At 38.7% G+C, this 25013-nt stretch overlaps 1 protein-coding gene across 3 annotated transcripts in view; it reads right to left on the bottom strand.

The window, feature by feature from the left end:
• Positions 1-217: 217 nt before the first annotated feature.
• LGR5 (leucine rich repeat containing G protein-coupled receptor 5) overlaps positions 218-25013 on the bottom strand; it is a 91720-nt gene continuing 66924 nt past the window's right edge. For 2 of the 3 annotated variants that reach the window (XM_065668994.1, XM_065669003.1), the window contains 13 exons: positions 22546-22617; positions 19922-19990; positions 17077-17148; positions 16219-16290; positions 16028-16096; positions 15819-15890; positions 13453-13518; positions 13168-13239; positions 12203-12274; positions 10271-10396; positions 6304-6449; positions 5246-5329; positions 218-3480 (listed from right to left, as the gene is read on the bottom strand). In XM_065668994.1, the coding sequence (XP_065525066.1) occupies positions 2390-3480; positions 5246-5329; positions 6304-6449; positions 10271-10396; positions 12203-12274; positions 13168-13239; positions 13453-13518; positions 15819-15890; positions 16028-16096; positions 16219-16290; positions 17077-17148; positions 19922-19990; positions 22546-22617 (2083 nt within the window). In that variant the 3' untranslated portion in view covers positions 218-2389. The remainder of the gene's footprint in view (positions 3481-5245; positions 5330-6303; positions 6450-10270; positions 10397-12202; positions 12275-13167; positions 13240-13452; positions 13519-15818; positions 15891-16027; positions 16097-16218; positions 16291-17076; positions 17149-19921; positions 19991-22545; positions 22618-25013) is intronic. The other variant, XM_065669013.1, reaches the window with a different exon arrangement.

Genomic DNA, 25013 nt, shown 5'->3' with positions numbered 1-25013 from the left:
GTGAGGGAAGTTTTGGTCAAAGACTTTGTGTTGAAATGAAACATTCTTTCCTTTTTTCCCCTCCCTGGGCACCTAATGAGAGCACACAACCAGTCATTTATAGCTTGCCAAGAATTTCGGACATTCGGGAGGTTAGCGTTAGTATTGCAACTACTTGGGAAGGATTAATTGAGAGTGAATGCCATTTTGTGAGGTGTTAGATCCTGAATAAATGCTCTTTACTGTGTAGTCACATTTTATTACAACTTACATATGTTTGGAACACTGATAGAAAAGAAACCATGTCACCTATTTACAATCACTACACATTTACATTATATTATTTACAGATAATGAATTTAGTAATATATATGAGCAGAAAATATAGCAAATATCAATATGAAACTGTACAGGGCTTAATCTCACGTCCTTTACTGTGGTTGCATTTCACTGTAATAATAAATACAGTTCTATATTTACACATTTTACTTTAAAAATCTATTAAATGAATTTTAACAATTTCAAGTTTAAAATATCTGATCAAAATATTTCAAACATGCTTATAAAAATAAGACACAAAGCCTTTAGGACTTTCTGCAAGCTAGAAAAGTTCTGATAAAACAAGCTTTCTTTAACTAGCCTTTAGAATTATAACCTTATTTTGCTTCTCAAATCACTTTACAAACTTCTTAAATATAGCGAGCTGAAAGGAATTTCACTGACATTAAGCAGAGCAGCACAGATGGACCCCAGTTAAATTAAAGCTAAGTAAACATGGTAATAGGTATTGTGCAATGGTTGACTGATCCTGTTTAATCCAAAGTGGTTTCAGGCATCCTTCTGCAGCTGTATGCTGCACTGCTTCAAAACCCACAGGAGATAAAGGATTAAGATAAGTTCTCAGCTGACTTTGTCATACATAATTTTAGCATTGGTTCATGTTTTTTCCTGAAGGATGAACATGTCAGCCAAAGTCAACTGATGCCATCTGTAACTGCAGAACTGAAAATATGCCAGTGTGAATGGACAAGAAAATCAAGGCATATCCATTGTTGGCAACAAATTCTTCATTGTGAAAAATCCGTCCTTTGAGTCCCAGCAAGTTTTATATACAGTAACAGATGAACTACAGAGATCATCTGTAACTGATTACCATAATTACCGGGCTAGCCTAACCTTGGTAATGTTAAAAATTAGTCTAATTCACCTGGAGGTTGAGTGGCCATTAACTGAGCAGTGAGCACAAGGCTATTAAATGTTACTCCTCAGGGAGCTATTTTTAACAACAAAAAAAAGATTAGATCTGTGCACTTGTATGTCTTAAATGATCAGCTCACTCAAGCAAAAGGTGCCAGCTCTGAGAAAAGGATACTGGGATATCCCCTGATGGCTTGGCCAAGGTCAAAGACTGATATTCTAGAGAAGTGAGGGTGGCTCTGTGGTCTGTTTTCACAGTAGACTTGGCAAAGGAAGGCCTGAAGTCTCATCTCTAACTGGGATGCTTCTAATGTGTAAACATACATGCCTTGATTCAGCAAACTGTTAACAGATTTAGAGCCATAGAGGAACTCTGTATTAATCTAACCTAATCTTTTCCTTAACTAAAGCCATCAGAAGTCCCTGAATTTCAGTAGCCGATCCAATACGTTTTTTTGGCAATATATCCAATTTGAATTGAGAGATTTTTGGTGACAGATGGTACTATTACCTAATGACCATCACTGTCAACAATTCTCACCTTTATTTCTATGCTGCATATCCCTAGGTGTCAACTTCCAGTTGATCCTACCAGATTCTTTGCTCTTGAATGAGCAGTCCTCTGCTCTCAAACTTCTGTTTCACAGAAGTAGCTACTTACAAAATGTGATCAAATCACTTCTTTCTTAAGCTGCTTTAAATTTATGATATTAATATCCTTTATTAGCTTAATAGGACTGCTCTTCCATTTAGATACCTTGCTGAATGAGGGCCACACACAGATGCTTATAAAAACTATCATGGCACTTAAAAATTATTATTAAACCCAAATTACAGTAGTGGGGCGGGGGGGAGAGAACCCAAGCTCATGAAACTGCACCAGCTTTGAGAAAACAGCTTACCAGTTTAACGTGCTAATTTTGCTCTTGAACAACTGATGCCTTTCTGAGTAGTGCTACTTCAAGAGAGCAGCTGATACAACTGCGCACACTGCAGCAACTTTCAGTTTCTCTCTTCATCCCAGCATTTCGGAAGCAGGCTGAGAAGCCTCAAGTATCTGATTTTCAGCCTGCTGCAAGTTTTGTCACTGTCTGTTTCCTGATGTGTGTAACAGTAACTCAGAGGCACTCTCCAGCGTGTATACACACATCCATACCTACTTTTGGGATTAAAAATTTTGTAAACATAGATATTTTCTGGAATGCCACTGAAACTAGCGACATGGAACAAATGCTACTGATGAAAGATTGCAGCTTTCTGTCATTTGATAAGATGATGGCATTAGTGAATTGCTGCTAGGCATATCATATGATATGCTGGCACTTGTGAAGGTTACCAATGCTTGTGTTGAGTCACAAGATTGTTTTTCTATGTCTTCTGAATTGACAGAAATCAGACTAGCATGTTTTGATCTCCTCCATAACAAAGTTTGCTTCCGAAGGCTTCCCAAGTCCTCCTTAAAGTGTGGATTGAAAAGTATATAAAGGAGTGGGTTTAGACATGCAGGCAGCGGGACAATCACCAGCAGTATTGACTTAATCACTTCTGGGCTGATAAAAGTAAGGTTTAGTAAGGAGGAAAAAGATAAGAAGGCCACAGGGCAATAAAGAATGCAATTAGTAAAAAGTAACAAGGCTATATGTTTGACCATAGAGCAATCCCAGATGTTGTCTAGTTCTCCCTTTTCTAAACTACAGTAGAGCTTTGTATAAGCAATAGTCATTACCAGAAAACAAAGGGAGTTCAACAGTACCAGTGCTACCATGTAGCCCATAGCAGTGGGTTCTCCAAATGGTAGTGGTAAACATAGCGGAGAAACCCCATACTCACTCCCAGCGAGGAGGGGTATCATTGCAATGATTAGTGCCAACATAAAGCAAAAGAAAATGGCAATTTTTATGCTAGCAATGGAAGATTTTGTTTCAAACTTTGTAGCGTGTTTTACAGAGAATGCACGTTCAAGTGCAGCTAGGGTAAGGAGGAAAATGGAAGCCTCTGAAGCAAAAATGGAGAGAAGCCCAGTTATTTGGCAACCAATTCCACTTTCCCACCGTGCTCCGTACTGAGCAAAGCTACCAAAAGTTGATGCATCCACACTAGCCAGAACTCCGCTGGCCAGACCCATCAAGGCATTTACAATAGCTATTAAACTGATCAACAGTTTTATGGAGGACATATATAATGGAGATCTGAAAACTGTAGCAGACACCAGTGCATTGCAAATAAAGGTCAAACCCACTATGGTCCACACTCCAATTCGGATCAGCCAGCTACCAAACAGATGGTCACATGGTTTGAAGGGACCTGAAATGACAAAATGAAAAAGGTCATGGAAAAACCCATGCGAACCAAACATCAGTTTTGCACTTTCTAAAGTGCAAAGATTTCACTGCTTCGTGCAGATTCTCAGCACAGCCAAGCAATGAGTTTCAGTCCAAAAGGGGACCTGGGAATTTTACTCTTCCTTTGCAATAATTTGAGACCTTGATAACATACTGCTAAATGCATGTCGCATGTTATGTTACATGAGCCTTTGTCCCTTAAGTCAAATAGTCTACGGGTTTCCTTTTGTGCCTAGCAGTACAAGTGCAATGTCAATGTCCAGTCGGTAGTTTCAAGAAATGCTGTGAAGTTTGTCAGTGTGTGAAAAAAGCTAAAGAAGGGCAGGTTGCTATTGAATACTGGTGAAGTGTGGTGTAATGGATATCGACAGATGCACTTTGGTTGCCTTATAACATGTCGTTACATGGATGAAGAAAATTGAGGTTGTCTTTTCATTTCAAAGTGCTGCCTTTTCGGAGGAGCTTCTAAGGAGCTGCAGCTGAAGTCAGGTCATTATGGTTGAAGCTTGGTGTATATTCTCATAAACTGAGGTTCATATGCTGTGCAGTTGAAGCTGAATGTTCTGCAGTCTGAGAAACATTATTTATCTTGGTACAAGCCAGCTATATTCTCTCAAAGGAAGTCCTTTACAATGGTCTGTGCTTCTCCACGAAGACACAAACGCCACAGCTCAGATGCACTCCATATGACTACAGCTGTTGCCATCAAGTAGACATAAGCATCCACTGTGTCAAGTTTTTCTAAGATACCATTTGAAAGATCAACATGGAAGCCAAATTTTCTCTTGAGTCTGGTGATACCTTACCTTGAAGACAGCAACATTTTTGTGAAAGCAGGAATTACATTTAGGCCATAAGAGAATATGTGATGGTCAAATGGTTCTAAATTCTTTGGCTTCCTGCCTTTCCTACTACATAACTTTAAAAAGCCTATTACTATTTGCTGTTCCGAAAAGGAATCTTGGCTTGGAATATACGCTAAAGTCCTAGGTTGTCACTTGGGTATTTTTGTTTCTGTTTCACAATGAAAGAGTGGTTAGGGAAAATGCTGAATCAAGCAAGCAAACCTTATAACCACAGATCTTAAAGCTAGAAGCAACCTTCCAAGGAGACACATTTCTTTCCTTGCCTTAAGGGAAACTTTCAGGGGCACTAGTGGCCTGTACCCTTGCAATTTAACCGATGTATTTATTTTTCCTTTCTGCCACACTGAGAAGCCAGAGGTGCACTATTCTATAAAGGAAATAACAGTGCTGAGGGTCCTTTGCAATGGACTGTGTGCAGCAATATAGTACTGTTTGGTATTTCCTAGACATTCAACTAAACTGTGTGGTGTTCAAGAAGCTCATGTAGAGTAACTCAGAAAAGTTCAGAAGAGTTACTTTAGCTTTACAAAAGACTGAGTGAGCAAAGGTTCTGCTGCCTTTTATCATCTGTGTCTTGGTAGAACAGAGTCTTTGCTCTCTCATTCCCCAAAAAGGACTTGGAGTGAGGATCTGATTCCGGACTGGGTAAAACTTTTGTTACACTAGTAGATGAATTTAATACCCGAATAGTTTTCTGCATTTCAGTGCAAAATTTTATGTTATTGGGCAAGGTATTTGTGTTAATCTCACCACTTTATTGCAAAATGCCATCTTACTCTACTAGTGTCAGATACAGAGTTTGTACTGCATCTAGAGTATCCAGTAATATTGTGCTTGGATTCCTGTCTGGCAGTTTCATACCTGGAGAAGGTGAGCATTGCACTGAATGATGAGCTTTCAAATCTTCTTCAAAGTCAAGAAAAAAGTCTTCAAAGTCACGCTCATCTGTGGGGGAGAGAATACCCAGATTTTCAGGAAAACTTCTAGTACAAACTGCAGTCATGTCTGTGGTATTTAAGGCCTGCTCTTGTCCTTCTCCCTGCCAAACTGTGAGCAGAAGCAGACACATGCCTACTTGGTTTTGAATTACTGTACTCAGGATTATTTAAGAAGTTGGCACAATCACTGCTCTGAAAATGATCACATTTTCTGTTACCCAATTGCCAGTGTGACGACTGCCTAGGGAGGAGCTCAAAATATGAATTCTGCTGCTGTGCCAGGCTACTAAGAATTAACTCAAGTTTTTCTGTTTCTTAAGTCATCACTGTGTATTCTTGGGTGTATTCTTACTGGGGATAGTCCTGAACTCGGAGACTTACTGGTTTGCAGAGTGGAGATAGCACAGAAAGCAGCAGGATGGTGTAACATGTATATGTGCACCTACGTAGCAGCTAACAGGTCAAGTAACAGACCTTGTGCTGAAGGGGAAGAAAAACACAGTAGTCTTCTGTCCTGGAGAGCAGATGCACTCTCTGGTACTCAGGAAGTGCTGGAAAATATATCAGCAGGTATGCCAAAGTAGCCACATAAGCTCTGTGAGTCATCCTGAAGCATGTGCACAGCAGGAGAGCCAAGATGTGTTGCTACTTCCAAGGCTGGCGAGAAACCTGATCATTGCTGGGCTGCTCTTGTATGAAGTTACATACCAGCATCACTTCCCTGTCTCACACATAAAGGGAAGATTTCACTTCCCAAGTTATTATATTATTATTTGGACAGAAAGATGAGCAAGTGAGATTTCTGACAGAGAGATCTGAAAAAAATGAGTTTGCTAAGCACAGGAATGCTTGAATAGCATAACGCTGGGCAAGAGACAGCAAGAGGCTGCATCTGTGACTGTAAAAGAGTATTGGATTTGTTTGACATCAGAGACTGCTCATAGCTTTCAGGCAGATTTAAAAGCCAAAGATGGCGACTACCTTGAATGTGTAACAACCCCACATCCTTCCTGTGGAAATCGTCAATGCTGCTATTCTCATCTTTGCTCCATTGGCTGGAGATTTTGTAGTGGCTCTCACAAGCTCCGAAGGCACAGCACTGGTAAGCATAAGGCATTTCCATAACCCTGTAGGAGAACAAGGAAGCGTGCCATGAGAGTGGTTTAGCAGCAGGGTTACTGGATTGTACTGCTCCTCTACTATTAGCACAAAGGAACATGTTTAAATAGCCATGACTGAAAGCAAAAATATCTGTGGGTAAAAATCAGTCATGATAATACAAAATGAGGACTCACAAATAAAATTCCACAACAGAAATGCAAATGATTTCTAGGCTAATTTTACTAAAGGTACAATGAAGCATTTAAAGGCACTTACGCATTTTCATGGGAGATATGAAACTGGGAGATGCCTGCCTTGCCACTGAGTGAATGTTTCTCTTAGAGCTGTATTACTATTTTATGATTTTGAATGATTTTACAGTGTAACCCAACAGTTTCTCCATGTTACTTTCTCAATGGTTTCTTTAAAAAAAGTGGATCCATGCATCACAGCTGCATCTACCTGCCTAACAGACAAAACTAAAACATCACTTCTCAAAAGGATTTTCTCTAGTTTCGGAAGAACGAGACCTTTTGGAATTTAAATTTTATCCACTTCTTCCCATATCCATCTCTTTTCTCAGTAAAATGGAAAAAAGGAGATTGTGTTTTGTGTACAAATCATGAAAGCACTGCTCTAAACCAAAAGGTGAATAAATTAGAAAGGCCCTGTACGTGAAAACAAATGTCACTGAGGAACAGGTTTTACTTTATTAAATGTCTTAGAAATGAGCATGGTCACTGCAGGACACTGGATGTTTATTCCTAACTCTTTGAAAGTCATCCCTAACACATCACTGAGGATAGGCGTGAGTTTCAAATGATTCTGAGGGCTTCTTTTGTCAGAAGAGTGCTCATTTCTGGTATGTTTTGAATCTAATTCCTTTGGGGATGTGCAAAATCTGGAGTAACATGGAAGAACTGAATACACTCAGATTCTATAAACTACTTCTTCTATTCCCCAGATAATCCTATGCTTTGGAAGCAGAGATATTTAATTTGCACAGTTTGCCAATAGTACAAAGTAAAACCGAACAAGTCACCTGAATTCCAAAACCCCATTAAATGAAAAAAATTAAAAGATAAAGAGGCAAAGTTATTCTGACTTAACTTAAAAGGAATAAAACAGAATTAGATCCTCCTATCACATTACTTTCAACAGGTTAATCATGTAAATTAACATAATGAGCATTCCAAGCAACCTCTAACCCCCTGGGAAATCTGCAAAGAAATCAGTCGGAATCAGGCCCAGTGCCAACAGGACTTAAACCTGTGCACTAGCCAAAAGCCTGGTACAAAGGAGAGAAATCAGAACCCTAAAGTGATTTTAAATTAGCGCATTTTGGGGCATTTAGATTCTATATACTTACATTTTTGTTGGGAATTAGCAACAAAAATGTGTACCCCTGTATCCAAATGCAAAAAGCTTCATAAGGTGTTTTTAAGGTACTCCAAGGAAAGTTTAAGATAACCAAGATCCAATTATTAAGCAACCTCATGCCAGCATATTTGAATACTTAATTTCTAATTCATTTCTGTGCATGCCATCTTTTAAAATAAGAAGATGATCTCAATGGAACATTTTTGAACACATTTCCCAGAAGCCCTCCTTAAATAAACTATTATTAAACTCACAGATGCCTAGACTAACCCATAGCTCAGTAGCTAGTCGCCTGGGCTAAATCCAACCTCAATCCCCAACTAGAAATGCCCCTTTTCTGGATATTAAAAAAAAAAATGTTCCCCACAAACAAACAAGCAAACAAAAACTTCTCAAAAGAAACACTGACAGCTGTGCAAGGTGATCACTGCAAACTTGTGGCTTCCGACCTTTTGGACGTCATTGATACAGCTGGGAAGCGATCAGCCATAGTAGATATTTTGGGCTCAAGAGACTAACAAATGTATTCTCTCATCATTCAAACAGATGTGTGTGCTTAATAATGGCAGATTTACAGAAGCTGTTGTGCTTCTACCAGCCTGCTAGCCTGTCATACATTGAACATGTGGACCTCTCACATTGTACTGGTCCACTACTTGATGAAGTAGGCAAAAAACCCCAACTGCTTTTAAATTATCTTTAAAGAGCAAGACTTCCGTTTCCTATCCTCTCTGTAGTTTTAGGTCATTGTCCCCCCTGAGTTACTAGGATATACAGATAGGCCTCAAATTGGCGAGTGCTACTAATGTGTGTGCAAAGCGTAATTGCACAGAAGGGCTGGCACCCAGAACACGGAGGACAAAACATACTTTGCAGTGCAGAGAAATTAGTATCAGCTTTTCTTGGTGAGAGTGGAATTTCTTTCTCATGAAATATATATTGAACAAAAAAAGAAATAAAAATCCCCAACCAAAAAACAAACAACAAAAAAGAAGCAACTCTCAGCCATAAAGTGCTGGAAGCAATCCTTTTAATGGCTGGTGCTTATTTGATGTGGGTGATTAGATTTGGACTTTGTCAAACTAAACTCTTTTAGAAACACAGGCTGAATTTATTTCTCTCTATTGCTTATCTTTCTGATAATATCTGTATCCTTGATAATTCTTCCGCAGCAAGGAATGCCTTTTTTTTTCTGATTTTTGATTAAGCAACAGAGAACACAAGGTTATTTTCCACACCGCAAAGGTGTGGAGTTGCCGGTGAATGAGAAGTTACAGTTATGATGAATGAAGCAAACACTGAGTTCTTTACAGTGCTGAATCAAAGCATCAGATCAAGAAGGAGGGAGTGGATGGCAGCCTGACTTCACTTCCTCAAAGCTTGCCATAACAGGCTGGGCTCAGCTCTTAGAGCATTCTCGTGCCATTGCAGAGTTTTAATCAGCTCCGCACTCCTACTCATGACTCCCTTACTGGTAATTCCAAACACGCCAGTCCTTTTCATTAGTGGTAGCATCTTGAGTTGTCTGCCTGCTAAGACTCATAGGACTTTGCCAGTGCAAAAGGCAAACCTAGTGAAGACGTAAGAATGGAGTCTCCCTCCTTGGAGACATTCAGAAGTTGTTTGGACATGGTCCTGGGCAACTGGCTCCAGCTGACCCTGCTTGAGTAGCGTGGGTTGGACAAGACGACTTCCGGAGTTCCCTTCCAACATCAACCATTCTGTGATGCTGTAACTATGTGCACACTCATTGTTTCAGATTTTATGATAGCAAGCATTTTACAGTAAAACATAGAAAAAAAAATATGTTGCATTTGGCAATCTCTAATTAAAATGTAAAAATCAAGAGAGAACTAGGGGACACTCCCTAATGCCCTGAAGTCATGGTGATTTCTCTGTGGTCATCCAGTGACAGGCAGACCTGCAGATGCTCTCTAGAGAACATTTCTTTCCTATATCACAGAGCATCCAGCAGAAAATTATGAGCATCAAAATGTTTTAGTAATAATGGCAAAGCATTATCTGAACCTTAATCAAAAGATAACAGAAAAAAAACATGGTCAAACAAGTGAGGTCAAAAATTTTGGAACTCCAGGAGTATATTCTTCCCTCGGTATTTGCTGTGTTCTGATTAAATATAATGGAAGTTCTGTAAGCACAATCCAGTAGACAGACATACCACTAAGCTGCTAGCAATATTGTTTTAACAGCTTTTGAAACGTATCACCAGGAAGCAGATGTGGCTCATATTAAGCAAGTACTGAGGTTAATATTTCAAAACTCTTCATAGTTTCTTCAGTTAAAAGTGAGCATAATAAAAGAAGTCTATCATTTTTATCGTATTTGCTTTAGTTTTAATAGCACAGATCAAAGACTGACAATACGAAGTAACATGCATTACACACTGACACACCTTCCATTGCACATGAACACAAATGTGGCTTATTAGTTTTAATGATATACTCACTTGAGTTCTGGAAAATTTTCAGATGATATCAAACTTTGTAGGGCACGATTTCCTGTTAATTTTAAATGGGTTAAACCATGTAGCCCCGTCACAGGAAAAGAGGACAAAAGGTTGGATGACACATCCCTGCATAACAGCAAATAAAAATCAGCTTACGGGTTTTCATCTTTTTTCTTTAACTCTAGAAGTGTCATGTTGGAAAAACAGATTAGGCGTTTCTAACTCAATCAAAAATGACTACATTAAACAGAGGCCTCAGTCACCAGAGCAAAGCTGCAGCACCACTCAGGAGTATGCACCTATGCATCCAGCAGAAAGCTAACAGTAGCACCTAGCAGTTAGCTAAGTCTCTGTTGCCAAATTTTGACTCCAAACATTCATAGTGACAGTTTTGAGACGAGCAAATGAATTTAAAATCTGTTCATTACTTTGTCTGAATTAAAGAAAGCTGGTACCAGAACAGCTTCCCACAGTTTAAAAGATCCAGTGGGATGCTAGAGGGCATGGCTGCCCTGAAAGCTCCAGAGGGAGCAAGTATGGGGAAGATGTGTGTTTCAGGGTAAGATGGGTCTGGGCTGGAGCAGATGAAGGTGACAGTTCTTAGGTGAGGTTTGTCTGAGAAGCTGAGGGAAGACAGTGCCGATGAACATGGATATGTAACATGGGAAAAGTAAAACAGGAGAACAAAAATGTGGTATAGTAAAATATTCGAAGAGGGGGGAGCCCAGAGGTATTCTTTTCTCTATTTTTCCCTTTCTCTTCAATTTATTCTATGAGACTTTTCACTCTTCTTCACAATTACCTACACTGCAATACTTCAGATGGTCAACAGTCAAGAACAAAGAAGAAGGGGAGTCTTTTGCTGCTGAAATGCTTTTATGCCCAAGGCTGAACAGCAAAGTTCCTGTCTCTTGGACTATCTACTGAAATCTAAGGGCTAGACATAAAAAAGGTATGTTGAACTGGTGTTCTATCTGTCTGATTTAGTGTGTGTCCTCTTGCTCACAACACACTTAAATACCAAAGGTGAAATTCTGGTCCTACTACAATGCTAAAAATGACCCCTGACTTCAGTCAGACCAGGGTTAGAGACTAGGCACTAGCGCACTGTTACAGCGTGTGTGTTAGAGGGCTTTTTTCTTTAACCCTCTCTGACTGTTCTATGCTACTGACCAAAGGCACGACTTACTACTCCCCTCACAAAGTAGGAAAGTTTGAGGAGGGCTCCAAAAGGGATGTCATAGACACTATTGTCTTTATGGACTATTCAGGCAGCTTTGCACATCAACAGAAATTAGTACCCCTTTCAAGTTTAGGTTTCCCAGCAGCAAATGGATTACCTATGAGCAAATGCCCAGCAGTGTATTTTTGTGACAATCTTGCAGCAGGATGACTCCAGGGGAATTTTTTTCCCTGGGACTCACTTTTAAAAGAGGCATTACAATGACAAGGGGAAGTAGGAAAAAGTTAGTAAGGACTGAGAAGTGCTGTGATCAAGGCCTGCAAAACTGGCAGCTGATGTTTTGAATTTACTACAGAAAAAAACTATTCCATCCAATGAGGAATGATGAAATAAAGATGAGTACTGAAAAACGCTTATTTAAATTTTAATCCAATTCCTTAGTCCTGAAACACAACTAAAATGAAATATTCCACACTGCTACAAGAGACTAAAATGCTAACAAATGAAATGAAGAAAGGCAGATGCACCGATAGCTTCATGAACCCCAAATCATTCTGATTACGCAGCCATAATACCTAGGGGGGGTGGTGAAGTACAATGAAGCAGGCATTTAGATATGGATTCATCAGACCAGAAGATTAGAAAAAGGAAAGCTTCTATTTCTGCTGGGGCACTAAGTTATTAAATTCTTGTATGCTCTTGCAAGACAAATGTGAACATTTGAATGTAAAAGATACACAAATACTTACAGTTTGATCAGAGATGGTAAAGAGGAGAAGGCATTGGGGTGAATTATTTTAATTTTGTTCCAAGCTAAATCCCTACAAGAAAAGTGAGTGGAAAATTACATACCCACTGAGTGAATGTGGAAGTTTTCATACACTTGATTAGGGTGCCTAAATATAGAAAAGGTATTATTTACATGCAAATATTTTCAATAAACTTCTGCATATCTTATAGTGCAAAATCTTTCTTCCATTTTTAAATTATGTTAGTCCATTAATGGTGTTAGTTATTAAACTGACAACTTCTAAAAAATGTCATCAGGCCTTATACAGTCTAAGGCAGGTATTTTCAGTCTCCTTCATAGCTTCCCAAGGCAGCAGAAAGAAGGGTAGGGTATATGGACTACTTCTAAGAAGTCCTCATGATATGACCAAGAATAAAAAATCCATTGCCAATAGGCTTAATTTCCTAATCTCAATCTTCACTGCCACTGAAAAATCAAAAAGACTGAAAACAACTCTTAAAAGAATGTATGGGTTTGATTCTGCAAGTTCCAAAACTTATAACCATGAATAATTTCTTGACAAAATTACTGTTAGCACATATGCCTGTGTGAAAACTAGAAATCCACACATAACCGGACTCTATTTCTTAAGACACTGTTCTCTACAAAAGGATTTCATACTCCCTAGAACTGATTATTAGGTGAACCTGCCAACAGACACCAGCAATGGCTCAGTATCTCTCTCTACCTCTATCAGAAACATTTGAACATAACAGCTTTTATAGCTATAAATTTCTTTGAATTCATTGCTGCAGATGCTAAAATTCACAATGTTTGTTCTCCTTTCACAGTTATGACCTAACGGGTGGAAGATCAAAGTGAGGAAAAACGGAAAAAAGGATCTTTTGGGGCATAGAGCGAGCAGACAGCACAGACCCCATGCTTTTGAGAACCTGGGTGAACGGCTGTTAAGGCTGTACTCACAGAGACCGAAGAGCAGCCAGCTGCCGAAATGTGTCTGCTTTGATTTCACCGATTTCATTATGATGCAAGTCACTGAAACAGCAATAAGAATCAACTCAGTTTCAAAGGCACTTGCAGGACACTTCAGGGTGTTTTCGATTGTGTTTAGGATACACTTCAATGTAGTGTAAGGGTACGTGTTTGGGATATGGCAAATCGTCCCGCAATAATCCAAGTTAATGATGCTCAAAGACATTTGTATATAGATGCTTCTTTTTAGGCTTTTTAGGGTAGTTTGGCACTTACATTTTTTGAAGTTTTTTACAGGCAGTAAAACAAGGTAACTCTTGCAGCAGGTTATAAGACAGATCCCTGTAATACAGAAGAAAATAAAAGATTAACATCAAAGTAACATTAAAAGAAAGACTTTTCATTTTCTACCTTCACGCTCAATTTAAAATAACTTGTTTTCATTCCACTCAAAGAAGAATAGAAATGTGCAAACTCACTTATCATCTCTCATCTGTCAGATTTTCATTTCTAACTGAGGAGGAGAGAGAAGGGGAAAAGCACGATGTATTAACTCCATATCTTATGTTTGCAAATTCCTTTCGTTGTCTGAAGATTTCCTGCCTGAATTACAGACTTCTGCTGAGGGTTTTGTAGTAATGGTATTGGTCATCTGCTTATAGGAAATATTCTATTTATATCACAGACTTCATATCCATCATGCTTAAATTCTGATGAATATTTGAACCATTTAAAATAATCTGCTAAATAGCTATGCGTTCGTATGTTTTCAGAGAAGATCCTGTATTTTTCTGGTAATAATCCCAAGAGACTGTAATCAGCTGTCCATTCTACACTTTTAATTAAGCACTACGCCTCTGATCTTTAGATCTCATAACTGAGGGAAATGGTAAAAAAAAAGTATTGGAACTAACTAACATTGAAATCAATCACTACATGGGGGAAAAAAGCTTTAACAGACTTGAGCCAAAACTCAACAAATTACAGAATAACTGAAACATCTGGACTGATTTATAGCATAATGTAGCTAATCAAAACCAAGCCCAGGCAATTTGCAGAAATTGGAGGAAAAAAAAATTAAAGGACCAAACACTCACCCCCACCATGCACCAGACCCATCCTATGTATACATGTTGCTCAGGGAAAAATGAATGGGCAATATGCTGGTGAAAATATACACAAAAAAGCTTATGCCCACAATTAGGAAAAATATCCTTCTCCACAACTACCCAATATTATCATTTAAAAGAGTAATCTCTTTTCAAACCTGTTTCAAATTCTTCAAATCTGGTTCACATGCACCCATTTACTTCCTTGGTAAAATTTTATTTTCACTGTTCCTATCCCAACAGGGGCTTTTAGACTATTTTATATAAAATAAAAAAATGTCAATTTACAATGAACAGTCCAACTCTACTATGAAATGCAAAAGTTATTAATTACTATAGTATTTATTTGCCTTCTGTTTTGAGGTTATTTATTGTTATTGAATAATCTGAAGGGGGCCTACAAGGATGCCGGAGAGGTACTCTTCATTAGGGACTGTAGTGATAGGACAAGGGGTGATGGGCTCAAACTTAAACTGGGGAGATTCAGGTTAGATATAAGGAAGAAGTCTTTACTGTAGGGGTGGTGAGGCACTGGAATGGGTTGCCCAAGGAAGTTGTGAATGCTCCATTCCTGGCGGTGTTCAACGCCAGGCTGGACAGACCCTTGGGTAACATGGTCTAGTGTGAGGTGTCCCTGCCCATGGCAGGTGGGTTGGAACTAGATGATCTTAAGGTCCTTTCCAACCCAAACCGCTCTATGATTCTATGAATGCAGGACATATTTAAACTGCGTGCATACTTCCTTGTGGCAACAGACTCTGTTTCTGTCTTTTATCATTCTGGAAATGATTATATTGATTCCATCAACTAAAACTTAATTTTTTCTGGAAATGTTCATGACATCCATGCTGGTATTCAAATAATGTGTTATAATTAGTGCTATTTCAATGCTGGCCAAAGGACTAATACCAAATACATTCCTAGTGATGTAATACATAGAGGAAAGTGCTGTTGGCTCGTTCTCAAAGAAGCAGACACAATGATTACTTTCATTAGTGATTAAGCAAACTCCAAGGAAATTTCCAGGCTAAAATAACATTGGATATGTAGTATAAAAACTATGCCCCAACTATGCCAAGCAATAGTCTGTTAAAATTTCTGTTAGCTACTTATGTCTGGTCAGAAAAGAAACTAAAAGAAGAGCATAACAAGGACTCAAAACTACACTCCTTACTTATATTTTCCATTCACTTCACTGAATTATCTGCCTCACTGAGTTAAAAAACCCCAGACTACTGTAGCAGAGACAGAATGAATGAAAGTATGGTAGTTCTGTTGTGTTTTAAACAAATTAAAAAACATTTTGTCCTTTCCTAAAAATATGCAAAGTAATTCTCTTTTTCACCAATCCTGATCGATAAGGGGGTTGTGAACTTTTTGAGGCACCCAGGGGCCTGCTCCCTGAGTGGAATTCCTAAGAATTAACAGGATACACAGTAATGACAGCGACTGGGTAATTTTGAAATCAGAATGATTCATTTGTCCATTACTCTCTTGCATTAACATAATGTTAGTAATCTTACTGAAACGTACAGCACTTGGAGATTAGGTAACTGGTCACAAGCTGATTTGGGGAGAGAGGTGATCTGTGCTCCTGTGAGTGTCCTGTTGAAAGTATTGATTTAAAAAAAAGAAAAACAAAAAGATTACTTATTAAGGATTGCAAAACAAATATAATTTTAGGACATTCTTTAGAATAAGTATCCAAAATAAAACAAAGCAGAAATATTTTTTTCACTTACAAACTTTCCAGACTTGTGGTCCCTGTCAGATCAGGAAACTCTGTTATCTGTGAAGCACCATTTAAAGTTCTAGAAGATAAAAACATCATTTCAATACAATTGTGGTGAGGGACAACCATTTCAATACAACTGTGGTAAGTGTGGGACAACTCTAATGTTGCAATAATTAAGATAAAAAAGTAAGCACATACAGAGTTCTGAGTTCTGGTAAGTGTTGAAAAGCAGATTTTCCAACAAGCTGGATAGGGTTGTCATAAAAGTGTCTGAAAAGAGAGGATAAACGACATTTTATGAAAAGCATTTTAAAAGATTCTGAATATATGACATGATTATGCTACATGCAAATGAGTAAACTCCCTACGATGAATTCATGCTACTCTGGTTGTAGCACCCACTAATTTATATCCATCAACCCCATTTCACACTTTGAACACTGAAGTAGTCATTGTTTTCTTGGTTTTAAAGCCAGAAGCCAGTCCCAAAATATTCCCTCTTCTTCCCAAGTTTGCAAAGATAGAAATCCACATATGAAGAACTTTGTTATGACCCAGGACTAATTTAATGTTAGTGGGTGAAGAAGTCATAACTTCACCTACTCAGAAGAACAGGTTTAAAGTCATGCTGCTTTTGTTCATAGAATAACTATGCTCAAGACGAGTGACTATTTTGTTTTAACATTTATTTTACAAGATCTAATTCTGAGGTTTGCCCATTAAATGCATTGTCACGTAAGACAATGGGAACTCAGACTGGAATCCATCAAGAGTAACTCTGCTAGCTTCTACATTGCCAGTAACGCCAAGAGGCTTAGAAGAAACAATTCAAATCAAAGGTCAAAGGCCAGAGACCACTACTCACTTCCCTGAAACAGGGCATGTAAAATGCCATTCTTTCCACAAAACTGGAAAGATATGAGCTTATTTGCTTATATAATGATGTGCTACAGAGTACATTCACAAGAATAGCTATTTGACAATTAGTCACAAATATGACACTTAGTTCCATGTTCTCTAATAAGAAGAGTCATGGAAAACACTCTTATCACTTACATTGTAATAAGTGATGGATTACCCACAAATGCACGCTCAGGTATTGACTTGATGTTATTGCTGTGAAATCCCCTACAAAAGGAAAAATGATTAACACAGTAAGAAAAAAAGTGAAGGCACAATCTGTATTCACAATGCACACCTTTTTTTTTTGCTTATAATAAGAAAAGTATCTGTATGTAAAGATATGTCCTTGTTTTCTGGAATAAGAAGTGAAAAAGGCAAAAGAAAAACAATGGAATAGGTGGAATTCTGCTCTTTTCTAAATGAACAAAGCAAACACAATAGTATATATATATTTCCTCCTGTGCTTGTTAAACTGCAACTATTTCTTTTGCTGGGATAATAATGGATCGCACAAGTTTATCAAGTAAATGGTTTTTACATTATATTGTAACCCATTGAGCCTCCCACAACCATCTTCCTGTTGAAATATTTTAAATGTGGACATGAACAAACTATCCAATGCGCTCAGAAGGCCCAATTTTTGTCTCATCATTAATTACTGGATTTTATTCATATGAGTAATTCTCCATTGTGAAAAACAAAAGACACAACTAAGATTTCAAAAGAACAATGATGATTTGTGTGGGAAACTCCCATTAGTTCAGTCGGGTATGAAAAAGGCTTTCCAGCTTAAATTTATGCATTTAGAAAGCCTCAAATTGTTCACTGATGCAAGCACACTTGGCCATTACTTGAACAGGTCCTACATTATTGGTTTTACTTGTTTAGGCATTGTGCTACTGCTGATGAGCTACACAGCAAGGCTCTAAATCCCTAGCTCTTTTGCATGCAGGAAGAACTGCATCTATACAGATGCAGCCTCTAAGCAATATGAGGATGCTATTTCATCTAAAACAGTTTTGTGGCTGTATTGAATGGGATTCAATACATGACAGAAAAGCTAAGGAAATGGCATGACAATTTCCCAGTGCAGTTCTGGCCCTCGTCGCTATTCTGACTTGAGTGAGAGAGCAGCCCCATCAGAAGCAGCAGAAGAGCAGACTCCAATGCATTTACGCACAGAAAAGCCTGAATCACTTCTGAGCTGGTCAGAAGAGAGTGTGCTCACAGCTGTAGCCTGTGTCCTGGACACTGTACCCAAGTGACACAACCTGTCTGAATTTAAGGCACCTTATAGCCTGTTGATTCACACAATGAACGAAAGAACAGTAAAATCTATGTGCCCCCCCCCAAGGTAAAATGACTATATTAATGCCACACTGGGAAAAATGCTTGTACAGTTACCTTCAAAATTCAGTCTGTAAAACATTACATACACATTAACTTTGGGTAACAGCTATATCCACTTACTCTGGAGAGGTAACTACTCCTACAGCTGAGACCTTGAAGTGCAGAGCATCTGGGACAATGGCCCTGTAGCATCAAACAGATATGGCCCTGACTCGCTGGCCACTTGCCAGCAGAAATCCAGCTCCGACTGGCTGCCTTGGATGCCTCCAAGCTGGAGACAAATGCCATAGTCTGTGTTTTCAGCCCAGGCATAATAACTTCTGAGAGAAAAATGATATTCCACTAAGAAATACCCTTACTAAGGTGGCCCTGCAATGAGCTGAACCTCTGTGGGCGTAGGCTTCTACCTGGGTGGGGACAGTAGGGCATGCACAACCTTGTGGGAACACCTTGTGCATGTAAGATAAGCTTTCCAGCGCCCAAACGAAGCACTGAAGCACATGGTCTCATGGTCTGTGCTGGATTTGGTATGTCAGGCTGCAGTTTTACACCACAGAGATTTCTTGCACCTATGAGCTTACCTGAAACATAAGTGTGATACTCAGAGGTGAAGTCCTACGAGGGCCAGCAAGTAATCTGAATCACATGAGGCACTTTGCTGGGTTATCCACGTTTGGCTACTGGCTCCAGAGGTCAGCAAAAAGACAATCATTCACGGCCACTGGATTTCATACCAATTATTTTAGCCAACAAGATGACATAATAGCAGCTGAGAACAACTGGGCTGCAAAACTCGTAGCCCCACTCCCTCCTCCAGAGCTGCACTGTGCCAGCGCTGGAGGTGCTGAGCTGGAGTCAGCACTGTCTGAGGGTCCCTGCTCTGGAAAAAGTCCAGGTAGCTATTTAAAGGGGCTTTAAGATCAGTTTGTGATGTAGCAAGGATACAACCATGTCCAACTTGTATATAATTACCTGTTGTTTTCAAAAACCTATTCTGATGGTGCCAGTAACATGTTAAATAATTCAAAGGGAAAAAATTCTCAACATATGCATTGATGTGTACAATTGTGTGTATGATGTGTGAATCGAATTTCATTAGTTTTTAATAATTCAGTTGTTTCTTACAATAAACTTGGCTCATTTCTTTCAATTTCTGATTATTTTTTAATGCAGACTATGTCTGTGTATCCAGAAGTGTTTTATTTACAGCATTACAAGGGACTATTTACATTGAAAAGAAAATGCTTTAATTTAATGTGGGGTAGGGAGGGAAGAAGGTTAAGCGTTTAAACCTGGTGGACTAACATCTTCTTACGCTAGAAGACCGTGACATATTGGACTGTTTGCAAAATCCAGCTGTTGTGTTTGGGATTCAAAGTGAACTAATTGTGTTTATTTACTGCATTCCAGGGAGGAAGTTCCTCAGAAAAACCCCACAGCACAATGCAGTATACATGTAAAAGTTGTCAGAACTTCAATGCTCTAAACTCAGTGTTGAAAATGATCTTTTATGCCAGTTGGCATGTTTATTAGTTTTTCCTAGGGTATCAGTTTTTAAGGATTACTGATAAAATCACCAGCATTAAAAAAAAAATAAATCACATACTAGACAAAACATCCTCCTTCCTAATAGGAGCTCTGTACTTACAGTTCTTTTAGGTTTGTTAGTGTCCTGATAGCACTGGGGAACTCGTCCAGACTGTTGTAATTTAAATCTCTGTGTGAAAATGGATTTTATTATTTAGGTTATGCACTGCATATGAAGTAATGAAGTATCACCTTCCACGCATTGAATAAATACATACAGACAAAAGCCAGGATATTCTTGAAAGTATATGGATGTTTTCCAACAAACTCTATTTAGGGCACATTATAATTTATATTTTTTATCAGCATCCTATTTTTAGTTATATGTTAGCTATTCTGCGATGAAGAAAACGTAAGTGGATTCAGACACAGATTTGCTGTTTTTTAAATTGCCCATCCGATTCATTACTTGAAAGTATTAATGGGGAAAAATCTTTCAAACGGAATATTCAGCAACTTTATACAGTGAGCTGTGTTTCACATGGCTAATACATCTCACTATGATGTATTTCTCTGATTCACTGCCTAGTCATATTAGTCTCCCTGTTTATTTTTTCTGATGAAAAATGTCTAAAGAGATTTTTCACAATGGTTAAGTGATAAAAATAAGAGACACTGGAGTTTGGAGGGTAAAACTGATTGGTGGAAATCTTCCTCTAGCTAAACTAAGTGGGAAAACATACAGTAAGTTCAATGTTACCATTATCCGTATTGTTAATGTCAAGATTTGTCAACATTCATACTGAGAATGTTTCTAACCACACAAATTGTGAAATCAGTCATTTAGCTAGGCTAGGGACTTCTGCCTTAAGAAATGCTCATGCTGAAGCGGTAATTAGACTTTATCCAGGTAGGTTGAATGGGCTATAAGCCTTCTTTTCCCTCAGATTGACATGTGCATCCTCTAGCACTCAGGAGACACATGAAACTAAAACTGAGATATGCTAGGTTACTGTGACGCTCTCTGGCACTGCTTTGTGAAGAATATAGTCTGAAAAACTTGAGCAAAAGCCTTTTTGAACGAGCAAAACGCAAATCACAGTTTACAATAGATTGAAATTGAAATAGTATCAGGCTGAAGTAATGCAGGCAGGAAACTGCTGTCTGAACTCAACAAGGCTTTCCTTCCTGCTTGTAAATCTCTCTCGCTTGCTTATTGACAAAAAGAGATTACAGACATGTACAGTTTGGTTTTGCCCTCCAGTGACATGTGATTTCCAGACCTATGCGTTGATGCAAACAAATGATCTTAAAGCTGGCGTCCATCATTTACACTGAGATCTCTTTAGATTATCTTGAAACTATCTGGAAACTGGTCTATACAGGACGCAGTTACTGTGCTTCAGGCAAGTGCTACATTCTGTTATTACAGTCAAGTGGCTGCACCTACACTTATTCCCAGGTTCCTGACTGTCCTCTGTGTTTTCATCTCTCTCATGCCAGGTGGCTGGGACTGGCTTTGCAATTACTTATTCCATTGTTCTGTTTTTCCCCATTTTTGACCAAGTGCCATGTGAATCTCACTTAAAACAACAAAACAAACAATTACATTTTCCTTCTCCCTTTCCTGTCCCCCTTTCCGGTGCTACTCTAAGGGACTTCCTCTCAACTCACGGCCAGCTAAAAGTCAAAATTGTAAAACTACAATTCAGTAGCAAGGGATCAATGTAATCAAAACTAGTGATAAAAAAAAAAGGCCCCAAGCTTCTTGCTTTCTGGTCTCAATGAAACACGAAAGTGGGCAGTACATTATTCTGTGGATGAGAAAGCAAAGAGTCACCTTCAGACTAGCATTATTCATGTTTGAAACTGTGTATTTGTTCCTTGTATAACAGGCCTTTTAGCCTCTGTCGTGGTTGGGTGAAACACTGTAAATCTCTGAAAACGATGCAGCTGGCTGTGGCAGGTGCCAGGGGAAGGATGCGGAAGCATCTACTCTCCTTGTAGCATTCTGGGGGTTTGTGGGCTACTCCAGCGGGCACCACTTTTATCTGAGTAACTCTGGAGTGAAATACCTTGAGCTAACCATCAGCACCGCATTCCTGTTTGGCATTCTTCTGTAGAATAACTTTTTGCTAGAAAACTCAAGAAAATTTGAATAGGTCTGAACAAACTACAGTGGAAACCTGAGGAAACGTCAATCTGTACCAGCGCTATTCTTTATCAGAGTTCTTTAAACACAAAAACTTGGATTCAGCTGAAACACTCTTCTTCCCCTTTGTAAAATACATGCATGATTTGGCTACCTGGCACTTTTGCCTTTTCCAGGGATATAAAACCCCACCTAATTTTATAATACTCTTCAATGGTGGGACAGTTTTCTAATGTTAAGACTTTTCATTGTGACAATTACCCAATCTAGCTATTATTTGCTTTATTGATTAAATAAATAGTACTAAACTAGGCAAACATAACTGTTCATGAATAGCCACTACTTTTTCAATGCTCAATAGTTTTCAACTGTTCTTCAAACAATTTATCAATTGACAATGCTTATTAAAAAGGCAAACTAATTTTACAGTCAAAAATAGGATTTGCTATGTAGAGTCATTGTAAACCACCACTTAGATCCTGTAGCGATTAGGCAAGCCAAAACCCACATTTGGCTTTTAGGCTATTTTTATTCTTTCAGAATATTAATGAAAACACTCTTAAAAAAGGGAAACAAATAAGAGGTCAACTCACAAAGTCTCTAGGCTGTGGAGCCCATCAAAGCATTTCTTTCCCAGGGAGTAGATTCTATTGTTATGGAGATGTCTGGAGGGGAACATTAAGCACACAGTCAGGAAAGTACACTGCACACAGTGGACTTAAGCAAAACATTTTGATGGTTGAATCAAAAGAAACTTATTTCCAGGCATGCACTGATTATATGCAAGTCATGCTTTTGCAGGAGCATTTATAGGAGGCACCTCGACTGCCTCCCCCCCCCCCCCCAGCCCTTCTCCTGTATCTCCCCAACCATGCAGGCTTCCATTTAGAAGGGATTTGTTTTAAATCACCTAGATTGTTTAAAAAGGGCATATCCCAGAGTTCCAGGTTGGGGGTTGCACCTCAAATATAGACACATTGTAGAGATATTCAAAGTGGTGGTTAATTAACATGTCCTAAAAAACTGTGGGGGGGGCATAAGGTGTATAAGGAAGATGTATATTCAAAGGGTGTCAGAGGATATGGAGCAGGAGCAGGTGAGGAGATGGATAACACAGCAGACAGGAAAGGAGCACTAGGCTTGCAGAATGAAAGAAGACACAGGGCCATAGGACAAAAAGTCATAGCTTCGCTGATATGAGTAAACTAACCCATCTCAAAAGTGCTGTAACTTGCCTTCCTTTGAAACTGTAAGAATCAACAGCTGCTTTCTCAGATGTTTAGCAGTTGAAAGTAATTTTGTCACGTATTTCAACCAACTTCCCACACACGAAGGCTCAGAGTGCTGACTATTTCTGAGGGTTTTAGACTAACACGATAAAACCCCACTCCCAGTGAAGCTCGCTAACGCGAGCAGACACAACTTGGAGCCACTTCATGTTGTTTTTTAAAAAAGATGCCTTTTTCCCAGCAGTTTTTTCCTTTTATTTTATTCTTGACACTCTACACCTGAAGTGGGGAGAAACTATGGGAGTAGCCCTTTAAAAGAAAAGAGGGGCTATAAATTAGGGGCTGCCAGGCACTTTCCCTTCAATGCTTTATTCTGCTCTAAAAATACATTCAGAGGCTCCCTGAATGTTCTGCAGAACCTGCAGAAATTGAGTCTACCTGTCCACAAAAGGCAGGGATTCCTATGGCAAAATGCAAATCTTCCATGAGTTTTTACTTTCCCAGGAAGAAACCTAATCAGCTATTTTCTTTCATGACTACACTGACCTTTATTTAATACTTTAGTAAGCATGGAAAGTGCACCTCCAACTTGCAATTATGTTTGGATATTTAATGATAGAGCTTCAAACCTGCTCCAATTGACCATGCATTTTTGCACTGAGTTGAAATTTCGCCAGACAGTATAGAGTAGCAAACAAAAGAAAGCAGAACCACACACAAAGATTCTGATGAGCCAAAAATACTAATGTTGTAGATCATGAAGAATGATTCCATTATTAATCAATATGAAGACCAGAAGATTAGAAATAAGCAAGGCAGATCTAAACCAAGGAAACCTAACTGAGCAGAAGTAATCAAGGCATGAAAACATAATTTTCTCATAAATTTCTTAACCCTTCTCTTATCACTACATTTTTGGTTGGGATCTAGAGCACAGTGTTCAAGGAAGTCTCTTGCCTTTAGCATTACTAAGCCTAGAAGCTCAGTCAAATAACAAGTTCATCCAGTCTTTAGCTTGATTTGGTTTGCTACTTAATGCAAACGAACAGAAGACAAAAGTTTTGCAGCACAAGGCTGCTATTATCCCTCATTTTTGGTGCCCTATATGCTTATATAAGCACTGGGCAGAGATGGTGATTATAAATGTCAACAAAAGAACCCTGGCATGTGTCAGATTCAACGCTTACACTGGGGCTAGATATGCTAAAATATGCTAAGTGCCTTAGCTTAGTGTCTTAGCTTAGTGTCTTAGCTTAGTGGCTATGGTTCTGAACAGCTTGTAAAGCTTGAATATATTCTGTCTTTAATAATGCCAACGTTTTTCAAAGTACCCTGAAATAGCTTTTCCACCTCAGCTTCTCCAGCCAGTCCAGATTTTTTTCCATTTGGTACGTTCTCAGAAGAAAGAAAGATGAAACTGTGCTTCACAGTATACCTTCTGGATTTTGCTGCGAGCTATGCATATTTCATTTAGTTGAACTCTTGTGCAAACATAAGCAACTACAAAACTACATATACTTTCTATGAAGGGAAGTGCATATTTTTTCTACTGGACAGCATTCTTTCCAAGTCATCCAGAAAGCTTTCAGTTCATTTCCTGTTTCTAATCTTCCCTAATTTAGCCTTAGAGTCTTAGAGGACACACAATTCATCTCCTCCTGTTTGCTTTGCTGACCAGATAGGGTGATTGTTTAATTCCCTTACGTAGTTCTTTATCGGTGATGGAAACTTTTAAGCTAGATCAAAACAAGTGATGCAGCAAATGCCAGTTTAACTGTAGGAAGATGTAAAAAATCTGCTTCTCCAAGCTACTTTTTAAATATTTTGGTTTG

Source organism: Lathamus discolor, chromosome 1 (genome assembly GCF_037157495.1).
Source record: "Lathamus discolor isolate bLatDis1 chromosome 1, bLatDis1.hap1, whole genome shotgun sequence".
NCBI classification, from domain to species: Eukaryota; Metazoa; Chordata; class Aves; order Psittaciformes; family Psittacidae; genus Lathamus; species Lathamus discolor.
Note: the sequence above shows the minus strand (reverse complement) of the source record. Positions and strands in the feature narration are given on the sequence as shown.